This window comes from Stegostoma tigrinum, chromosome 19, assembly GCF_030684315.1.
Source record: "Stegostoma tigrinum isolate sSteTig4 chromosome 19, sSteTig4.hap1, whole genome shotgun sequence".
Lineage (NCBI taxonomy): Eukaryota > Metazoa > Chordata > Chondrichthyes > Orectolobiformes > Stegostomatidae > Stegostoma > Stegostoma tigrinum.
In genome coordinates this window covers 23827462-23849604 of record NC_081372.1, presented here as the reverse complement: position 1 = coordinate 23849604, position 22143 = coordinate 23827462, and the positions used below count along the sequence as shown (strand labels likewise).

Genomic DNA, 22143 nt, shown 5'->3' with positions numbered 1-22143 from the left:
AATTCCTGTGAGAAATTTTGCAACTATCATGGTGAACCATGAAGAGAAATAACTCTTGGAGCCAAGTTATAGAAGGAGCAAATCTATCATTGCATGTTAGAAGGACTTTCAACAACAAGAACTAAAGTGTCCCAGTGAATCAGAACAAGCACTTGCAATGATAAGACCATTGTATTGAATAACTGAGGAATGAGACCATTCTAGCAAATATTCCATCCTGGGGAACCCTGGCAGTGTTCTTACTGCAAGGAATTTTATATCATTGCAAGAAATGAAAGGTTTCTTCCGAATTACTTCAAAAAATGAGTCTATCAGTGATGGCATTTTAACAAGTCGCTGCAGGTATCAGAACATTTTGTTGAATATATATTAAATGATTAATTCAGATCCTGTGGGAAACTAAAAGAGATCATAGAAAATTAAAACCTTATTCTTCAGCTGGACTGATTTGATAAAGAGACTTGTCTATGAAATCATATAAATGCTGCTCTTGTATGACAACAAACCAAATGATTTGGATTGAAAACAACTGTAACTTAGAGAAATTAGGCTACTGCTAAATTGAATATTTTGGAATTTATCAGAAGTCAACATGTGGGTAAGGTCTCCAAGAGAACACAATGTGCCTCTATCAAGCTGAATCCACTCACAGCACTATCATTCTTTGATTCATTCAGATAATCTAGGGATCTCTAACTTGGTCAGCATTTATTGTAATCCCTCAACATGGTGTGAAGCTGGATGAACGCAGCAGGCCAAGCAGCATCAGAGAATTTGGGTTGAGACCCTAAATGTCAAATTTTCTTGCTCCTCCGATGCTGCTTAGCCTGTTGTGTTCAGCCAGCTTCACACCGTGATATCTCAGATTCTCCAGCATTGGCAGTTTCTACTGTCTCTATTGTAATCACTTGTTGACTTTCCAGGCTGTTGCTGTCGTGAAATGCTGCAGTCTATTTGGTGCAAGTACACCTCGTGCTGTTAGGCAGGATGTACAAGAAACATAACCCAACATTACTGAAGGAAAAGCAATATATTTCCAAAGCAAGTTGATGAGTACATGGAAGTATGCACAGAGGTGGTGTTCCCAAGTATCTGATGCCCTTGTCCATCTAGATGGTGATGGTCATGGCTTTAGAAGGTGCTGTCAAAGGTTCTTTGAATTTCTGCAGTGCATCTTGTAGATAGTATACACTGCTGCTCCTAAGTGGTGGTGGAGGAGAAGGAAGTGGATGGGTGTAGATGTAGTGCAATCAAGCTTACTGAGTGTTGTTGGGGCTGCATCCAGCGAAGCAAGTGAGGAATATTCCAATCAGACTCCTGACTTGTGCATTATGAACAAGCTCAAGTTTTAGGGAAGTTGGGAATCCAAGTCATTCACAGCAGCATTCCTAGCTTCTGACCCACACTTGCAGCCACTCGATTTATGTAGACAGTTCAGTTCAGTTTCTAGTCAACAGTAACCCTCAGAATATGGATAGTGGAGGTATTCAGCATAGAATATCAAATTGTGCCATTCAGATTCTGTCTTCATTTGAGATCTTCACTGCCTGCCACTTGTGGCATAAATGTTACTTGCCAATAGTTAGCTCAAGTCTGGATACTGACAAGGTCTTGTGCTGCTTTAGTATTGAGGGGTTGTAAATGCACAATGTTGAATACAAATCAGCTAATATTCCCACTTCTGATCTCATAATGAAGAGAAGGTCATTGAAACAACAGCTGAAGATGCTTGGGCCTAGGACACTACCCTGAGGAATTCCTGCAGAGATGATATATATGCAATGACTGACAAACAACCACAACCAGCATCTTTTATGATTGGTATGACTCCAACATGCAGACAGTTTTCCCCAATTCTTATTAATTCTAATTGGGAGTGGGCTCTTCGATACCACAGTCACTCAAATGCAGACTTAGTATCAACAGCAGTCACACATCTCACTGTGGTGTTTAGTTCTTCTACTCAGATTTGAATCAGGGCTGTAATGAGATCTGGAGCTGATTGGCAGAACACAAATTAGGCTTCAATGAGCAGGTTATTGCTGAGCACCTGCTTGATAGCATTGCTGATGACCTCTTCCATCAGTTAAACGATGATTAAGAGTAGACTAATGGGATTGTAACTGGTCAGTTGGATTTGTCCTACATGTGTGTACACAAGTTCTGGAGCACAAGTCATCAGCACTATTTCTAGAATGTAGGGCCCATAGCCTTTGCAGCATTCAGCTGTTTCTTGACATATGGAGTGAATCAAATTGGATGTAAACTGGTGTCCATGACGCAATGAACCTCTGGAGAAGGACGAGGTGAATCATTCACTTGCATTTCTGGCTGAGGACCATTGAGTTGTTTTATTTTCCACCACTTTTCACAACTTGATGTGGCAAGACTGTAAAGCTTGGAACTAAATTGCTTGCTCCTGTGCTGTTTGATATACAAGTAACATTACGTTGTCACTTCACCAGCTTGAAGTCTTGCTTTAAGGTTGCCTGATGCTACTTTTAGCATACCCTCCTGCCAATTTCATTGAACGAAGGTTCATCCCCTGACTTGATGGTAATGGTAGAACAGAGAATGTGTCAGGTCATGAGATTGCATGCTCTGTTGATTTTCTTGATATCTTGCTGATATTCAATCAAATTGCCAGATCTGTTCACAATGTATTATTTCACATTGCAACAGTAAGATGGAACACAGTGGAGCATATCCTCAAAGTCAATTTTGGGCCTCATTTGGATGGTACAATGTCCACTGTCACTAATCTGGTCATGGACAGATGTCTATGTTATGTGCAGAGGTAAAAAAGGAATTTTCCTCTTATCTCCTTCACCTGCTATAGTCTCAGTCTAGCAGTTACGCCCTTTAGCTTTCAAACAGCTAGTTGATAGCGGTGCTACTGAACAATTCTCAGTGAAAACACTAAAGTCTACATTCAAGTACATCCTGCACCCTTGACACACCCCCCCCTACCCCCGGCACGGAGGAGCAGTGGTTCATCAACCAAGGGAAGGGTAAGGGGTGGTGCATGATAAATCAGAATGTTTCCTTTCCAGTGTTTCATCTGATACCATTAAATTCCCTCCCAACTACATCACTGCGCTGTGACCTCTACAGTGACAGAGGCACAGGACATATCCAAGGCCAGTGATGTTGGTGTCTGGGATACTCTGGTCAGGCAGTTGCATGACTAACCTAAGATAGCTCTCCCAGTTTTGACACTAGCACCCAAGTGGTCTTAAGGAGGACTTTGCAGAGTCAACTAGAGTTAATTATGCTGCTGTTGTTTCCAGTGCCTAGGTTGACATCAGGAGATTAATCCAGTTGTGTTCTTTTCTATTTTAAAACCTGGCTGCAACAGTGCCTCAAAAAAAAAGTTGCTTACAATTGTGGGGCATGTGGGGACACAGGGAGATGGCGGTAGGCATTATACTATATGGGGTACCTGCCCTATGTCAGCACCTTAACATAGTTCATCATCCCATTCTGAAGGGCTTACAGAGATAGACAATACGTGCTGGACTTGTTGATGACACTCCCATTCCAAGACAGAATATTAAAGGAAATATATTCCTTCAGTCAATGTTACATGGAAGTCAGTCTCAGTAAGACTTTCATGACTTGAGATAAAAAGAATTGGGAAGATTGTAACACCATGGCAGACAGAGAAAGATGAAGCTGCACCAGAAGAAGAGAGGGTGCTGTGTGCATAATTTGACAGAGTCAGTTTCAGACAGAGTGTTCTCATTTGCCAGCCACAAACAGTCTCCCCGTCTCCAACACAATAACATTACACCATAGAATGAGGACAGAGGTAGTTTTGCGAGTACAGCAGATTTTTACTGTACTAGTGCCAAGTTCATTTCAGCTGCAGGTATTCTGGCAGCAGATGGCACAGCTCTGCATAATGTTCTTTGTTGACCTGGAAGCTGTGAAGACAGTTGCCCATTGTCATCGCCAAGCAGAATATGCCAAGGCAGCAGATTTGTTAGTGGTAACACGGCGGGTTCAACCAATCAGTCGAGACTCACTATTAATATCCTTGCTTCATCTAGTACCACTGAAAAACCATACTACAATGACTGGCTGTTTCTAAAGAACTCAACTCCAAACATTGAAGTTAGTCAGTTCTGCACTAATCACATTCATGCCACGAAGTCTGCTGCCATGGCCTCACATGGGTTTGGAGCTCTGCATGCAATTGTCTATCTAAAGAAAGCTATGAATGTTTGCCCATCGGGTACCAGCAGCTGGCACAAAAGTTCCTCTGTGGCAGCATGATCTTTTTCAGGCAACATAGATAAAGGGAATGCCAGAGAGGGCAAAAAAAATCATTATTTGTCTTCAGCAATAAAGTTTCAACAAAAGTGTCACAATCAACATGACGGAAATTGTTTGAAGTCGAAATCAGTGAAGGGGCTTGTTCTCAGTATGAGAAGTAGTGAAAGAAACAAGAAAAAAGTTTGACAACAGCGTTATTATTTAAATTAAAAGCAAAATATTATGGATGCTGGAATTTTGCAGTTCCATTTTACTGCATTTAAAATGCTGCAGATGTTGGTTGATTTTATTGACACCAATCTGCATGCAAATCAAATTAGAACAGAATGCACAATACGTAGTACTTAAGAGATTCACACATGATTTCACACATTATTTGACTATTAATGTGTTTGGTGACAGCAGATGTTAATATCACTGTCCACATTTCAGTCATTTCATTTTCCTGCACAAAAACACAAGCCATCTAGGAAATAAGAATTAGATTATTCTGGCATGAGTGTTTTACTCTTTGTCTCTTGGGTTGCTTTCATTTATAAATTTAAGCGAAGGCTTTCTACCTCATTGAATCTGTTGACTGCTATTCAGCTGGGAATCAAAGATGTGGACAATTACTTGAGAACTTGTACTGAATGAGTTGCCAAGTGTGCATTTCAGTTCTCATAGTGTTTGCATTCGCCCATAATCTGCAGGCTGGGGTGTGATTATTTGCTTGCCAGTGTATTACTGTATTTTGGCTATGGAGTTGAGAAAGAACTAAGATCAGTAATTCACCGTGTTTCAGTTGTGCGATATTTTCTCCACTGTTTTCATTTTTTAACTTTTTACTTGTTGTTTTAGCCACCAAATTACTCCAAATATGACTCATTTTTCTGTCTTCGGTCTTTCTCACCAATCTGGACCCTCTCCTTGCTCTTTTAAAATCAAAAAGTGAAAAAGAGAGTTGGCACAATTTGGTTATAGGTGATTCACCCTCACACTGGAATTGTTTTCTAAAAGTTTGCAGTACAATTTTTTCAGGTCTAACCCCAAAATTATTGTATTGGGAATAAGCAAACTTGCATATTTTTGCCATCTCCTCATCTTTCCACTCCCATTACTGAGTATTAAGCTATCATTTAAGGCCTCATTAGTCTCAACAGCTCTGGAGATCACTGCAAATGTCTCCAATTTCACATAATTCCCCATTCCCTGAACCGCACATTTCTGCTTCCTTCCCAAGCTAATGCTGACTTGCTCCAAGAGTGTTCAATATTTTCAGTTTGTTCTTGATTAGTTGAAATCTGTATCTTCATTTAAAGTGACTGGTAATTTTCACTTCTATAATTGACTTAGCCTGCATAATACACTCAAAATATGGCACCATAGTTTGCCATGTCTTCCTGATTCTTGATTGACAATTTTGCACTCTGATATTCTTCGCTAAAATAAAATATTGAGAAACTTATCCCTCAAGCTACCATGCAATCCATTTTATTTATTTTTATTGTTGTTTTTAAACTAAAAATCACTTTTATGTATCCAGACAGGTTGATCTTAAATACAATTTCAAATAAAAAGGAGGTTTGGCCAAGTAAAGTACAAAGTCAAGTGGCATTAGATGTCATGGAGTTAACCAAGCCAAGATGGGAAAATGGAAAGAAGCAAGCTGAATGTGTAGCAGATAGAGAAGCTTCAGGTTGAGATGAAGAAGCAAGGTAAAAGCAAAGATAAGTAGACAAAGAGGTTTCAGTCAGAAAGGGATGAAGAGAAGGACAGAAAATGGAAGTGATGTACAAGAAAAATAGCATGAGGGGAAAGGAGGGGGAGTATATATGACAGTTTAATAATAGTGAAATAGACCAAACTCCTGCTCAGTTAGGTTGAAACAGTATGTAGAATTATTTAGGAGCTTATACTTTTGCAAGTGTCATTTGTATTCCCCTCCCAGATTATGATCTCCAAGAGGTAACTAGATTTGCAATCCAGGAACCCAGTCAAATGTTTCAGGGACAAGGGTTCAAATCCCACAACAACAGGTAGTAAAATTTTAATTCAATAAAAATGTAATTAAAACCTGGTCAAATGACAACCATGTATTCACTACTGGTTGTTGGGAAAACTACCTGGTTAATTACTATTCAGAAGGAAATCTACTATTTTTACTTGGTCTGGACCATGTGACTCCAAAGACATAGCAATGTGGTTGACTCAAATGCTTGGTAGGCAGTTAGAGATGGGCAATAAATAGTGGACAAGCCAGAGACATTTACACACTATGAACCAATAATCAAAAAAAGTTCCAACTTTTTTTTAAGACTGAAATCTTCACAATCTTCTATTTCTTTATCCACATTAATGGAAGTTGGTGACAAGATTTGCAATATTTATTTATACTTCTTTCAGTAACCTTATATACATTCCATCTGGACCATGTGACTCTAATACAATTCACCTTTTAAGTATAATCACATTATCTATGTTTGTCCAATCTAAAACTGCTATTTTTTTCACCTTTATTGCCACATTGCAATTGCCTTCTCCATTGAAAAGGATCAGCCAGGGTACTCGTTCAGTACCTCAGCCATACCCTCTGCCTCCATCATGATGTTCATTTGCTGGCCTTTAATTAACTTCTCACTACCCTTTCAACATTTATGTTGGATCCCTGTCATTTTCATCACTATTCTCAAACTCACTCATTATCTTGTTCCCTTTTTGAGAATGGTTCTGTAAGTTCTTTGTTCAGTTTACTTCTTTCCTGCATTATGATCCATATAATAATTCAAAACCTCTTTTCATGGGCTCATTGTGAAACTGCTAGAACTTCAGATTCTTGGACATATGCAATTAAATAAGGGAATCTAGAAGCTTTAACAATGAATCCTGCTTCTTCACAATGTGTATGCTAAAGTCCTCATAGCTGGGAATCTTAGAATTGCCTTGATTTGACATGAACTCCATTTTTTAGTGTTGGTCTCACTGAAAACAAAATCCTTGAAAAAGTTACATCTCTTTCAACAAGGTGTAACAGGTTTTTAATTACTTTCTAACTCATAATTATATCTGAACAGACTCTGTCTCTAAAGAAATCAAATTTATATTTGGGAATGTCAAGTTGCTTGACTGTTAAAATTAATCCAGATTTTAAAAAATGACACGCAAAACACAACATAATGAAAAAAAGTATTATAATTTTTAAACTTAATCTCATATATAAAATTAAATCATAACATTGCTTCTAGTAAAAGGATTGAAAACTGAAGGAAATAAGTACTTTTCAACTTTTTGGAAAAATTCCAACATCAGCATTATCTTACATCGTAATGAAACTAACATTAGTGTCCTTGCGCATCAGTTGCTGAAGGTAAGCATGCAGGTGCAGCAGGCGGTAAAGAAGGCAAATGGTATGTTGGTCTTCATTGTGAGATTGAGTACAGGAGCAGGGATGTGTTGTTGCAGTTATATAGGGCCTAGGTGAGGCCATACCTCGAATATTGTGTGCAGTTTTGGTCTCCTTTTGAGGAAAGATGCTCTTGTTCTCGAGGGAGATCAGTGAAGGTTTACCAGGCTGATTCTGGGGATGGCAGGACTGACGTATAAGGAGAGACTGACTAGGCTAGGATTGTTTTCAGTGGAGTTCAGACAAATGAGGGCTGTCTCATACAGGCTTAAAATTCTAACAGGACTGGACAAGGTAGAGGCAGAGAGGATATTCCCAAACGTGGGTGTGTCACAATGTGAGGATTCAGGGTAGACCATTTAGGACAAAGATGAGGAGCTATTTCTTTACCCAAAGAGTGGTGAGCCTGTGGAATTCATTACCACAGGAAGTAGTTGATGCCAAAATATTGAATGTATTCAAGAGGAGGCTAGATATAGCACTTGAGGCAAATGTAATCAAAGGTTATGAGGAGAAAGGAAGATCAAGCTATTGAGTAAGATGATCAGCCATGATTGTGATGAATGATGTAGCAGGTTTGAAGGGCTGATTGGCCTCCTCATGTTTCTATGTGAAAAGATGAAATCCACTCGAAATCAATAGTCTTTCAAAATGGATCATTTTCGTCAGTCAGCAGTCAGTATCATTACCAAATACCCAACCTCAAAATTAGGGTCTCCATGTTTTAGTTAGCCAGCATTTTAAGCTTTGAAACATTTTCCTTTTGCCCTCATAGGTGCACATCTACCATACCTGAACCATCTCCTCATTCAAGGTCTCCCTTTTTCACTTACTGTTTTGCTGGCCAGTGTTTGATTCCAACTCATCTGTAGCAACTTGCTGTACAACTCTCTAGAGGCTGAAGTATTAGTTTGAGCAGGGTGAAGACTGATCATGATAGTTAATTTTATTTCACATTTCCCAATTTTTACTCCCATTATCCAAAATGCATGTCTAAAAGAATGTGTAATTATTTCTTTACATTTGTTAATGTAATTTTTTAGATAAGGAACCACCTCTCAAATGGCATCACATCAAATTGTCAAAGACTCATATCTGTAGCAGGGGCAGGCTACAGTTCAGCCACCCTTGGATTCTAAAATGTGCTTTCTGTTCATTAACCACTTCATGATCTAACTTGTGATTTCTCCCAAACATTGAATTATTCAGAATTATGAACTCACTAACCCAATGAACTCAAGACTTGGAAACTATTAAAACATGCAGTACTAATAGCTCTGGACTCTATCACAGGTGAAGTAGTTATGTTACAGTCTCCAGAGAGTTTCCTGACATCACTGCGCTGTCTAACTAGAAGCTGGTGAGAGATGATGAGATACACTTCCAGATGATGCACTGAATACTAAAGTAAATGACACTGTATTTATATGCCAGTCATAAGGCAAGCAGTTGACAGTCGAAAAAAATAAAATTGTTAGCAGAATCCAAGATGCCAGCATCTTTCTACACCCAATTAAAATGAATTGTGCAAAATAATACAAGTGGTGCATAAAAAGTGCATTAACAAAGTAATGCTGTCAAAAACCCACTAGCCCACATATCGGTGGGTAATTATAATAGCAAACAAGACATTTGAAAAAAACATTAACTTACTGATGCTCGGTTTACTTCTGGAAGAAAAGAAATTGCACTTCATTACAAAATTTTAACTGATCTAGAAATTGGAATATCCCTCCTGAATATTCAGTCAGCAGCAAAAGTAGTTATTATTCAGAACACAACAAAATGACCACATATAACAGCAAAGCAAAAACTGCAAGTCACTTAATTAATCTTAAAATCAAATTACCATTTTCAATATTAGCCAATAAATGCTTAACACAATTGAAAGATATTTCTCAGTCTGGTATAATTACTCATTGTATATCATAGACAGAAGATGTGATGAAAATATGTTCAGCATTCACAAGATAAGATCATTGGATCTCCACCCTTGCCACTTGACAGTTAATGGCATTACTGAATCTCTTACTATCAAAATCCTGGGACTGATCACAGACCAGAAACTGAACTGGACTCATGGTATCAATATAGCGTCATCAGCAGAGGCTAGGAATACTGCAGCGAGTATCTGAACCCGCTGACTCTCCAAACCCTGTCCACTATTTTAAAAAGCATAAGTCAAGAGTGAGAGAGAATACTCCCTACTTGGCTGGATGAGAGTAGCTCCAATAACGCTCAAGTAGCTTAACGCCATCCTGAACAAGGTAGCCTGTTTGATTGGCACCACATCCACAAGCATCTATTCCGTCCACCACCAATGCTCTATAGGAGCTGCTTGCAACATCTGAATTTCTGCAGTGCATCTTTAAAGAACCTGAGACAGAAACATCCAGACACACAACTACTACGATTTACAAGAGCACAACAGATGCATGGGAACACCACCTCCTGCCAGGTTCCATTCCATGTCAGTCACCATTTTGACGTGGAACTAGAATCGCCATTCTTTCAGTGTCACTTGGTAAAAATCCTAGATTCTCTTCACAACTGCATTGTGGGCCTACCTATAGTTGATGGACTGCAGCAGTTCAAAACAGCTTTGTGCTCCTAAGATGCTGCTTGGCCTGCTGTGTTCATCCAGCTCCACACTTTGTTATCTCAGATTCTCCAGCATCTGCAGTTCCCATTATCTCAGCTCTACCACTTCCTCAAGTTCAACTGTGGACTGGCGATTAATGCTTGCCTAGCCAGTGATATGCACATCCCACAAGTGAATTAAAACAAAAACATGAACAATAACTTCATTCTTTCTCTACCTAGATAATTAACAAAAAGTAAGGCAAGGCCTTGAAACGGGAAATTAACTATTCATATTTGCTAGGTATGGGAGTTTTTAATTGAAATGAATTGGCTTCACTGAAGGTAATACGTGGAATTGAGAATCCTTTTAGACACAAAGAATTCTTGATAATTTTCTCATAATTATGGTTGTGTTAAGCCTAATGAAGGTTTTCATATAAATTACAAATAAAACAGTGGATGAATTATTGCTGCCATGGGAATGAAAATATTGAGTGATAAATGAAGGACACGTATTTGAAGAATTTGGATTTAAAATGAAATGAAACGTGATAATCCAGCAGAAAACTCATGATACATTGTAATGGAAGCATTACCTTTATTTCTAATGGAAAACTTTAACTCCAGATTACACTGCTTTATTTTAAAAAAATGTATGGAATGATAGAGTTGCTGGTGAGGCGAACATTTATTGCCCATCCCTAATTGCCTATAAGACAATTAAGAATCAACCATATTGCTGTGGGTCTGGAATCACATGTTAACCAGACAAGGATGAATAATTTCCATCCCAAAAGGATATTAATGAACCAGGTGGGTTTTTAAAATCACAACTCAACAATGGATTCATGGTCCTCATTAGACTCTTGATTCCAGATTTTTATTGAAATGTGGGATTTGAATCCAGGTTGCCAGAACATTATATGGGTTTCTGCATTAATAGCTAAAGATAATACCACTCGGCTGTCGCCTCCCCTCATATATTATCCATATGTTGGCTTGCAATGTGATCATCACATTCATGTTACTACATTAAAAATGGAAAACTGAAGAGTTTCTCAAGAGAAACCATTAGAACAATGACTGCTAATTTTATTGTGAAGGCAGTTTTACACTTTTTGGAATTGTATTAACTAAAATAAGCATTTTACCATCATTAGAAAGATTTGTCCAGTCAGGAATGCACACTTATTCACTGGTGTAAATCTGATCAAAACTCAATAGAATTTAATCAAGAAAAGGAATATTTAAAGTGAGGATGCTGTGTATCAGTCAGAGCACAAAAATAGATAAATCATTCAACTATCAATATCCGGGCTTTCAATGAATAAAAAAAGCAGCTTTACCAGAGTTGCCTAGTTAATGCAAGCTTGGTTATATTGTATAAGAGGAAATGACAAGAAATGCCAGTTTGACATGTCCTGAATAAGAGTGTGTATTCAGTTTTCTAAAAATGTCAGTGATATGCATTGACAGAGGTATGTGTACAATTCCATTTTCCAAGCGATGTATTCAATCGACATAATATTCCCTCACCAGGTTGCCTGCGGTGTGACAGGAATACCACTAAGGATTGACAGCAATTTTTTTATTTATTTACAAAACAAAATCAATTATTCTGCCTAACATTAAGTCCATATCACCTGTCAGACAGTTCTCTGCTTTCCAAATCTAGAAATCCACCTGATTCTGAAACATCTACAATGCATGAGGAATTACAGAGTTCCTTTTACTATTCAACAGTAAGCTTCAAAAGGAAAAATCAGATGTATGCTCAGAAAAAGGACTTTGGAGAAACAGCAGGGAATTGAGACTAATTAGAACACTTTTTCAAAAGAGCTGATATAAATATAGTGAACATAATTCTCTCCCTCTGGGGTTTATTGAGTAGTACCTCCAAACCCCCACCTCCTTTGGGTGGTGAAGGCAGTGTAGGGTGAACAAGTGATTGGGGAAGACTGCCCCCTGAGAGATACTTGCCCCACCTGAGTTCTCGGCAAAAGCATGAATGGGCCACTCTCTCAACTTGCCAGTAGTCAATATACTTTAGTGGTCATTAAGGCCTCAACTTGCCTTGAGCTAATTTATCTGCCTTTCAAGTAGACAAAAAATCTTTGGGTGATGTGCTCACCAAGTTTTAAGAGGGCCTTCCTTTTGTTCTAAACTGGAACAGCAACTATGGGTTTAGGGTGTACCCACTACAAGCTATTCCCATGCCCCAGCCCCACAGCCTCTCTGACCCACTCTTCTCTGCGACCCCTAGCTCCCAAAATCACCTTTGAAACTCTTTGCTGCTTTATTTGGGCTTCCAGTAATACTCAAACTCTTTTTGGCTGTTGGCTTCAGATTGATTGGCAAGCTCAGGAGAGATGGGATTTCAGTGGTGACATTCCTAATCGAACAAGAAACTCACTGGTCATTCAAGTATCTAATTAGTACTTGAACCATTGAGTTTTCATGCTAAAGGGGCAGGGTGTTGATTATTCCTAAAGACACCTGTCCCAAGAACTGGTGCGAACAGCACTAAATCCTGGGCAGTGAATTTGCTAGCAATGCATAGCAAACATTTCAGCAAAATATCCAGGAACAGTAGTGTTAAGAGGAACAAAATAACAAGGAATCATAAACGGAACTGAAAAAGGACAAAAAAAGACTTCAAAATCAATTTGCAACTGGAAAACCATGAGTTAAAGATGGGAAATAAGTAGAGAAAGCTTGTTCCACAGTGATGACCAAAGGCCAGTTAAGAACAGCTCATTGCCTAAGTTAGGACATAAGGCAGTTACTTGCCAGTTGAAATTCTATTTGTGATTAAAATATTACATTAATCAAATACAAAAAAACCAATGTGAAACAAATGTGGAAAAGCATTTTTTTCAGTAGTAGACTTTTAATCAATGGTGATTACCACAGAATCATGGATTGTTAAAATACAGAAAGAGATCATTTCGATCATCACACTAGCTCTCTAAATGAGCAATTCACTTTGTACCACACTCCCACACTTTCCAAAATTGCACAATCTTCATTTTCAGATAACCGGTTAATTTCCTTTTGAATGCTTCAATTGAATGTGCTTTACCATACTCATTTCAGATCTTAGCTACAGTGAATAAAGTTCTTCAGTCACTTCTGTTTTCTATTTAAGAACCAGTATCTATGCTCTTTTCTTGATGCTTTAATCAGTAGGAACAGTTTCTCCCTATCTACTCTTTCCAGACCCTTAATGATTTTGAAAATCTCTATTAAATTTCCTCTCAGCCTCCTTTTCTCCATAGAAAACAAATCTACTTCTCCCATCTATCTCTGTAAGTGAAGTTCCTCATTCCAGAAACCAATCCTGAGTATATTTTGGCTGCACACTCTCCAATATCTTCATATTCATCGTAAATTGAGGCCCCAGATCCAGACATGACTCTAAATGAGACTGAGCTGGTATCCCATAGTTCAACATTACCTTCTAAGCTCTTTGCTCTTGTACTCTGTGCTCCTATCAATGAAGCCTAGTCTATTTGCTCTCTCAAACCCCTCTCACCCTCAATGGTTTATTAATACTTCTGATATACGAAAAGCTGATTCTGTAGCTGAACAAACAAAAAATGTTTCAAGTGTGGAAGTCACAAAAGCTATGTCACAGTGCAAGTAACATATTGATTAATGCAAATGCCTAATTTATTAGAATAGCTATTCATTCCATTCAGTTTTTCTTGGCAACCCAAACAAAATGAATTGGTAGAACAAGAGCAGATAATAACTGAGTTTTTAGCTCTGAATGCCAAAAATTCCTAGATGACTGAAGGAGAAGTCATTATATTTGTTTGTGAGGAAGTTCTGATGGCTCACATCAAATGGAAGACTTGACGCTGAATTCCATAATTTACATCAATGCCTTGTGCACAATTACCTGATAGTCTATGCGCCTAGAGAAGTTAAATAAGGTTATTTAAATGTGATACCATAGGAGGAGGATTTTTAGCTTCAGGGCAGAAAGCTGTCAGCCTCTGAGAACCTATTTGTACTGGAGAAAGAACGTACTGTGAGCTTAAATCAAACCACTCTGTATTTTCCAAAATGTAATTACTTTGCAAAACATGGGTGCCAATTAGGACAGGAACATACACAATGAAATTAAAGCAAATTATCACAGATACTGGAAATCTGAAACAAACCTTGAAAATGCTGGAGAAGTTCAGCCAGTCTGGCAGCATCTGTGGAGAAAGCAACAGTTAACATGTCAAGCCCAATACGACTCTTCTGCAAAACTATGATTGAGAAGTATGCAATGAAATATCAAAGTCTGATTTGGGAATGCAATGTTGGCCAGAATACCAAGAACATACTCAATTCACCCAGTAACAAAGCATTTGTGTCTTTCTAGAACATTTTAATTTCTGCCTGCATATCTGAGGGACAACTGCTCTGGCGGTACATTGTGCTAAAATTCAAGCTAAATTTCCTCTTCCATGTCAATTGCTTTATAACAGTTTCTAAAAAATAGATCTTGAAAACCAATTTCCACTGCCCTACTAATCAGTAATCAGAGGAACAACAACAGAGCTGGAAAAGCTCAGGCAGCAGATGTGGAGAGAAAGCAGAAGTGATGCTTTGGATCCAGTGACCATTCATCCAAACTGATTGTAGCTGGGAAAAGGTTGGTATAGATGTTGAAGGCAGGGTGTACAGGAGGGGAAAAGGTAAACAACAGGTGGACATGAAGCCCCGAGAGCGAGAACAACAGTTGGACAGACAAAGGAATGGGTAAAGGTCAGCCTGGGATAATGAACAGCTGCTAGTGGGGACCATGAGTAGCTGACAATTGGATGGTTGTGGCAGCAGTCCGTATGATAACATGGCCTGGCGTGTTGTGGTTGGGAGGAAGAACATGGGAGAAGGGGCTCAGGCACTAAAATTATTGAACTCCATATTGAGCCCCGAAGTCTACAGGATCCCAAAGCGAAAAATGAAATGCCGTTCTTCTAGCTTGCAGTGAGCTTCACTGGAGCACTGCAGCAAGCCCAAGACAGAGATGTTGGCCAGAGATCACAGTGGCATGTTGCTGCAGGAGGCAACCAGATGCTCAGGGTCCAATCTCCACCTTGCACTCACCTTCAAATGAGCTACTGCCACTTCAACACACTGCCATGCTCCCTGATCAATATCTCTGTCTCAGGCTTGTTGCAGTGCTCCAGTAAAGCTTAGTACAAGCTGGAAGATCTCTGTGTTTGCGAAGGTTTCCTCCGGGTATTCCAGTTTCCTCCCACAGTCCAAAGATGTGCAGGTTGGGTGGATTGGCTGTGCAAAAATTGCCCACAGTGTTCAGGGACGGGTGGGTTATGGGGTGTGAGGGGGAGCGGAGATAGTAGGAACTGCAGATGCTGGAGAATCTGAGATAACAAGGTGTAGAGCTGGGTGAACACGGCAGGACAAGCAGCATCAGAGGAACAGGATGGCTGATGTTTCAGGCCGAGATGCTCCTTCAGAAAAGAAAAACCCATTTCCTGAAGAAGGGTCTCTGCCCGAAACATCAGCCTTCCTGCTCCTCTGGTGTTGCTTGGCCTGCAGTGTTCATCCAGCTCCACACCTCGTTATCTCTGGGTTATAGGGGGAATGGGTCTGGGTGGGATGTTTCGAGAGTCGGTGTGGACTTGTTGGGCCGAAGGGTCTGTTTCTAAACTGTAGGGAATCTATGATCTGTGATGTAAACACCATCTAAGTTCTACTTGGGAGCCCTGCAGACTTCAGGACTCAATAGTTTAATAATAAATGCCTTCCAGTTCCCTCCGGGACACTCTGGTCCATACTTCCTTCACCCCCAACACATCCCCCCAGCCGTATGGCACCTTCCCCTGTAACCGGTGAAGGTGCAAAACCTGCCCATTTACCTCCTCCCTCCCTCCCTAATATCCAAGGGCCCAAACATACCTTCCAGGTGAAATAACACTTCACCTGCTCTTCCAAGAATCAAGTCTACTGCATTTGCTGCTCACAATATGATCTCCTCTACAATGGGTAAACAAAGCGTAGACTTGGCAGCCACTTTGCAGAACATCTACGTTCTGCTCGCAAAAAAGACCCTGACCTACCTGTTGCCTGCCACTTTCATGCACCATCCTGCTCCCTGGCCAACATCTCTGTCTCCAGCTTGCTACAGCATTCCAGCAAAGCCCAAAACAAGCTGGAGGAACTACACCTCATTTTCTGCTTGGGGACCCTATTGCCCTCCAGACTCAATACTGAATTCAATCATTTCAGGGCCGAAACTCTCCCATGTCCCAACTCCCTACCCCACACGCCAGGCTTTGTTACAACATAGCCTGCCATTACACCCCCCCCTGTTGTTAGTCACTAACAGTCCCCGTTAACAACTGCTCACCCTCCCAGCCTGATCGTTAGCAACTCCTTTTTCTGTCCAACTGTCATTCTCTCTCTTTGGGCTCTATGCAATCATTTACCCCTGATCTCACCCACTTCCCTATTTTCTGCATATGAACTGACATTTTCCCAGCCTCTATCAGTTATGAGGAAGGGTCACCGGAGCCGAAACATGAATTCTTGTATTTTCCTTCACAGATGCTGGCAGACTTGCTGAGCTTTTCCAGCAACTTTGTTTTTGTGTCAATAATGTTAGGGCCTGAGCCCCTCTCCCATCTCCTTACCCCAGTTTACACACACCAGGCTTTGTCATCACATGAGTACTCCGACAAACAACCCATTGTCAGCTACTAATGGTCCCAAATTAGCAGCTCCTGATTTTCCCCCAGTGTGATATTTACCCACTTCTTTGTCTGTCCAATTGTTGTTGTTGGGCTTCACCACTACTTATTATTAATTCATGCCCCTTTCCCGACTCCATATTCAGGATATACTACAAACATTTTCCTTGCTCTGATCAGTTCTGAAGGAGAATCACTAGAATCAAAACATTAACTCTGTTTTCTCTCCAGAGATTCTACCTGACCTGGTGATTTTCTTGGCTCTCAGTTTTTGGTTTTGGGAATTCTGGCATCTGCAGTTCTTTGGTTTTTTTGTTTCCTAATCAAAAGACATCAACTTAAGATCATTGCCGAATGATTAAAGCAATGAAGAAACATTTTTGAATGGAGAGGATTAATAATGCATCAAAAGCCCCCACTAGAAACAGAGATGGAAGCATAGCCCACAGCAGGTTTTAAAGGTAAAGGGAGTAAACTTTTGAAAAATAATGGCCTGGAGTATATGAGCAATGAAATGGCCCTAAGTAGATCACTTTTACCGGACACTGCAGATGTAATTGCCTCTTTTGAGGGCCAAAAAGAGAGGGTGAAAGCTAGGATAGCCCCCACTGGTTGGCATGCCAGTTTTTCAGTTTCATGTGAAATCTGGTTTGTTTTTGCAGAGATGGGTATGGGGAGTTTTGGGGTTGTTGAGGATGGGGTACCTGTGGAGATCATGGCAGGTCTACTTTTCCATAGACAGTGGTTACTAACACTATTTGTCAAAAGCCTGTAGAAGCCAATTAAAGGATGCTGCCCGGGGTTTTATCAGTTGGCCCCTATGACCCCACAGGCAACTGGTGCCAGTTTCTGTCTGGTGACAATCTGATCATACCACTCCCCCAGTGCAGCACTCAATTTAGTTCAAAAATGTTTCAATGAGTGACACTCCATTTTGAAGTACCTTCTGACTTACTTTGCTCCATTGCAACCTAAAACTCCTATCAAGTTGCAAGTTCTCAAAAGCCCATCAGTTTCAAAAGCCCATTTTAATTTGGTGATTTTATCTGTCTCTGGGTGAATTAAGGGAGTGCCTGTGTTAAAATTAGAGCCAATGACTTTCCCAAGGGGTTAGTGTGGGACCCAGAAGGAGTCTCAACTTCTCTTCCAGAAGGGAAAGATCTTGCTGCAGATTTCTGAGTTAGCTTGGAAAGATTTCACTCAGATTTTATGCATTGTGAAAATTCCATCCATAGTGCCAGGTCATCTCCACTGCACACAGCATGAAATAGATGGTTTAAACAACCAATTGGCTCTGCTTTAGTAACTGAAACAACAAACTACCCAGCTGTGCCATTCATTTGAGTTTCTTTGTCTCCCCACGAGCACACATAAAAGATGTTGCATGAGTAATGATGTTTCACTGTTTTATCTTTTACAATAATTCACCAGCAATACAGGTCAGAGTGAAATACACAGATCCCCTGTGACATTGTTTAGCTTCAGCTAAATGCATACTATTTTGTACTGACAGAAATACTGAGTAAGATTTTCCTACAGGCTTTAGGGCCCTACATCACGCTGAAAATCGGGGTCTACACAGTCTTCTGGTTCTTCTGGTCTTGGAGTCAGCAATATTTCTAGAAGCAGCTTCCGTAGTGACCAGTTCTAAGGAGCTGAGAGTGGGTATGGGCCCTCGAGACTGACAGTCCATCAGACAGTGATTGCTTGACAGACCTGGCAGTGCAATGCAGGTAAAGGTGAGCATTGCTGACGTATTTCAGGGACATTAAGCATATCTCAAAATGAAGCCGCCCTTGGTAGTAAAAATTTAAAATAAAATTTCTTAGGGCCCTGAGTAAAAAGAATAAAATAGAAGCGCAAAGTCTTTCAAGCAGAATCCTGTGGGAAAAAGAGAAATGTCATGAAGGACGTAAAACAGATTTTAACTGTTTTCACTGTATGGTCTTCAACATGGAATGATGTAAGAAGCTGTTTCTAACCTGAACCAACCAGCAATGTCAGGCTGACTCCAGCATTATATGCACTGTTCCAATGCAAATGGAACTGATATCCATCTGACAGTGTAAGAACCTGATTGAAATACACTTAAATTTTCTGGTCATGGAACCCCTCGTGAAAGTACCAAGCTGTATGGCAGCAAAGCATCAGATTGAATATGGAAAACCTCCACTTTTCTGTCTGCTATAAGTTGTTTGAATTAGTCTAGTGTATGATTTCACTAACCATAAGCATGCCAATTTAAATTTGAAGGGAATTCCTAAATTGAAGTTATCTGAACAAGGTTCATTTTCAGACGTTTCGTCACCAATCTAGGTAACATCATCAGTGAGCCTCCAGTGAAGCGCTGGTGTTATGTCCCGCTTTCTATTTATCTGTTCAGGTTTCCTTGGGTTGGTGATGTCATTTCCTGTTCTTTTGCTCAGAGGGTGGTAGATGGGCTCCAAATCAATGTGTTTGTTGATGGAGTTCCATTTAAATTTTTAAACTGTTTATGAGTTAAAAACTACAGAACAGCTGTTTCTTAAAACACTGTGATACATATATCAAGAAATCCTTGTTGACTTCAAGACTTTTTTTACAAAAAAACTAAAGAATTTGGACATGAATATGTTGATTTTTGTTCTCTGGAGATATTTCTCTTTCACAACTTTTGCATTGTAGTCTCTGCTGCTTTAATCAAAATATTTATTCTATCACCAATTTGTATTTCATGAGATTCCTTTGTGCTACAATTGATTTATTTATTGTCATGTGTATCTTGTCACAAAATACATTGAAAAGTGTTGTACAGTGTCGCCACTCTCCAACGCTATCTTACAACACAGAAAAATAAACCAGAACATAAAATGAAGAGATAAAGGAAGTGTTCAACTTTACAATCCTGCTTGTTAAGTGCTCTGTCATGGGTTTTGAGCCTGGTGGCTAGTACAAGTCGCTGTGCCACTGCTGCAGGAACATAATTACCTCTCTTCAGTACCATCTTGCTTCCACTGGTACCCTCACCACTATGAGTCTCATTGTCTGCATTGGTGAGGCCCATCGCTGATCCTGCTGGGTACTACGCTAGCACAAGCTTGACTCTGCTGCTGCCATTTGTCTACTTCAGGCCCATCTCGTCAACGCAGCCGCTACTGACGCTGCCGGGTCTCATACTGGGCCCAAACTCGCCTCAGTCACTGCCTCCATGAATCTACACTGGAAGCAGACGCCATCGGGAACCAAAACTCACCTTCACTGCTGCAGCAACCATAAGTCCATGCTGCTGGGCTAACTTAGCCCTGCTAGTTCAATCACACAACCAAGCTCTTCGCTGAGATGTAAGTAAAATAAAACAGAAAAAATTTAAAAAAAGAGAAGAGAGAAAACCAAACAAATGAGACGAAAACAGGAGTGGATGAGCTCCAAGCTCAGAAGCCCTACTCCAACCGCACCTTGGCTGAAAATAATGCGGCCAACCAGTGGCCCCATCCACAACTGCCCCGAATCACAAAATACATGGAGCATGATGTTGATTTTGCAAACTAATCCCTTAAGAAGCCCTGTCAGATACTTGTGATTTTCTGCTGTATGCCATTTGGAATAAGGCACCTACATATCATATTTTTCCAACAGTCATGCACATTGACACTTTGAATTTTAAAACGATGTGTTGCACTCCTCAAACAGGGGAAAAAAACATGTCTAGCAACAAAGAAAAAGCAACAGTAAACTCTGTGTAATCCGCAAGGCTCTTTAATCATATTTTTTGACCTTGCGAACAACACGTTCTGCTCAGTGCACCATGACAAATTAAGTATAATTGTCAGTAAACTAGGAGGTCACTTGCTATTATTGCAAATTTTTGTGTGACTGACTAAGCAAAACCACTAACATTGGGAAGATTACTGCATGTTCCTTAAGCAGCATTACTAAAATTAGTTTTTAAAACAGTAAAACAATCCAATTACATAAAATCCTGTGGTCAGCCATAACAAAGCTTTGCACCATTTCTTCCAATTTCTAAATATTATTGAAAATGTTTGTGTGCATGTAAATTTACCAAATGTCTTTAAAGAGGCATTTTCTGGTACAGTAAGAAATATATTTTCTTCTCTTTGATGGTTCTTTGCACACAGAGATGCATTCAAAATTCACATTGAGATCTCTAAATCAGAAGCTCATCTACAACAGTGTACACTTTGTACATTTTTTTTTCATTGTTTTATAACTCTGGAAGATCAGCTGTGTGTTGTTCACTTTTTGTTTAGAAACAACCTGCTGACATTAGTCCTAAACTAGTCTTCCACAAATTCCTACTAATGAAATTTTCTGAAGAAGGGTCTAGACCTGAAACATCAGCGTTTCTGCTCCTCTGATGCTGCTTGGCCTGCTGTGTTCATCCAACTCTACACTTTGTTGTCTCTGTTATGGAATAATACCTTTTTTTCCCTTTCATTGATTTATAGCCTTGTACACTTCATTTTTAAAATAATTATGATTGGATAGCAACAGTCGTGATAATTCTACTATTCCTATTTGCAACTCCCACTTATTGGGACTTTACCTGTCGTGTTATCATTTTCCTTTTTCTTGTGCAATCATTTGAGATTTAATCTCTCTTATCTGCTAACCTATAAAGGGCTTTCTGAATGATTTTTACCCTCCTGATCACTTTACTTGCCTCTGATTGTTTGAAGCCTGTTAGATCTCTATTTTTTTTCTGAGTTCCAATAAGTTCTAGACCTAAGATCTTGTACTGAGTTTTTGTTAGATTTGGGATCTTGACATTGGGTTGAGATGCTGAATGCACCCAATGTTATGCTCGTACTGTTGTGCACACACGCTGAGGAAGATTCCAGAAGAGACAAAATCCAAAGTTGACAATAAGCAAAAGAAAAGTAACCACAGCTGCTTCTCATTCTTCAGGATAATACTGCTGGATCTCCACCATCCAAATTGAGTTGAGCAGGTACTGAAGACGTGTCATTTGCTAATGAAGACCTGCTGTGTGTAATAAAGTTGCTGTTGGCTGTGGATTAGACTACCTCTGAAAAACAGGTGAGTTCAAATTACTTGTGAGAAAGACAGAGTTGTAAAATGTGTGACTCACTGGAAAACTGTAAGGTCAGTATATTGCAGAGCCAATTTGAAAGCTTTTTAAAACAATCTACTATTAATATTCATCCGCAATTTACCTGTTACCTT

General features: G+C 39.7%; 1 protein-coding gene across 7 annotated transcripts in view; it reads right to left on the bottom strand.

Annotated features, from left to right (window-relative positions):
- LOC125461272 (receptor-type tyrosine-protein phosphatase T) overlaps positions 1-22143 on the bottom strand; it is a 1279761-nt gene that overhangs the window by 1035000 nt on the left and 222618 nt on the right. For 5 of the 7 annotated variants that reach the window (XM_048549829.2, XM_048549830.2, XM_048549831.2 and 2 more), the window contains exon 2: positions 14413-14451. The exons of the other annotated variants lie outside the window; for them this stretch is intronic. In XM_048549829.2, coding sequence (XP_048405786.1) covers positions 14413-14451 — 39 coding nt within the window. The remainder of the gene's footprint in view (positions 1-14412; positions 14452-22143) is intronic. 7 annotated transcript variants of the gene reach the window in all.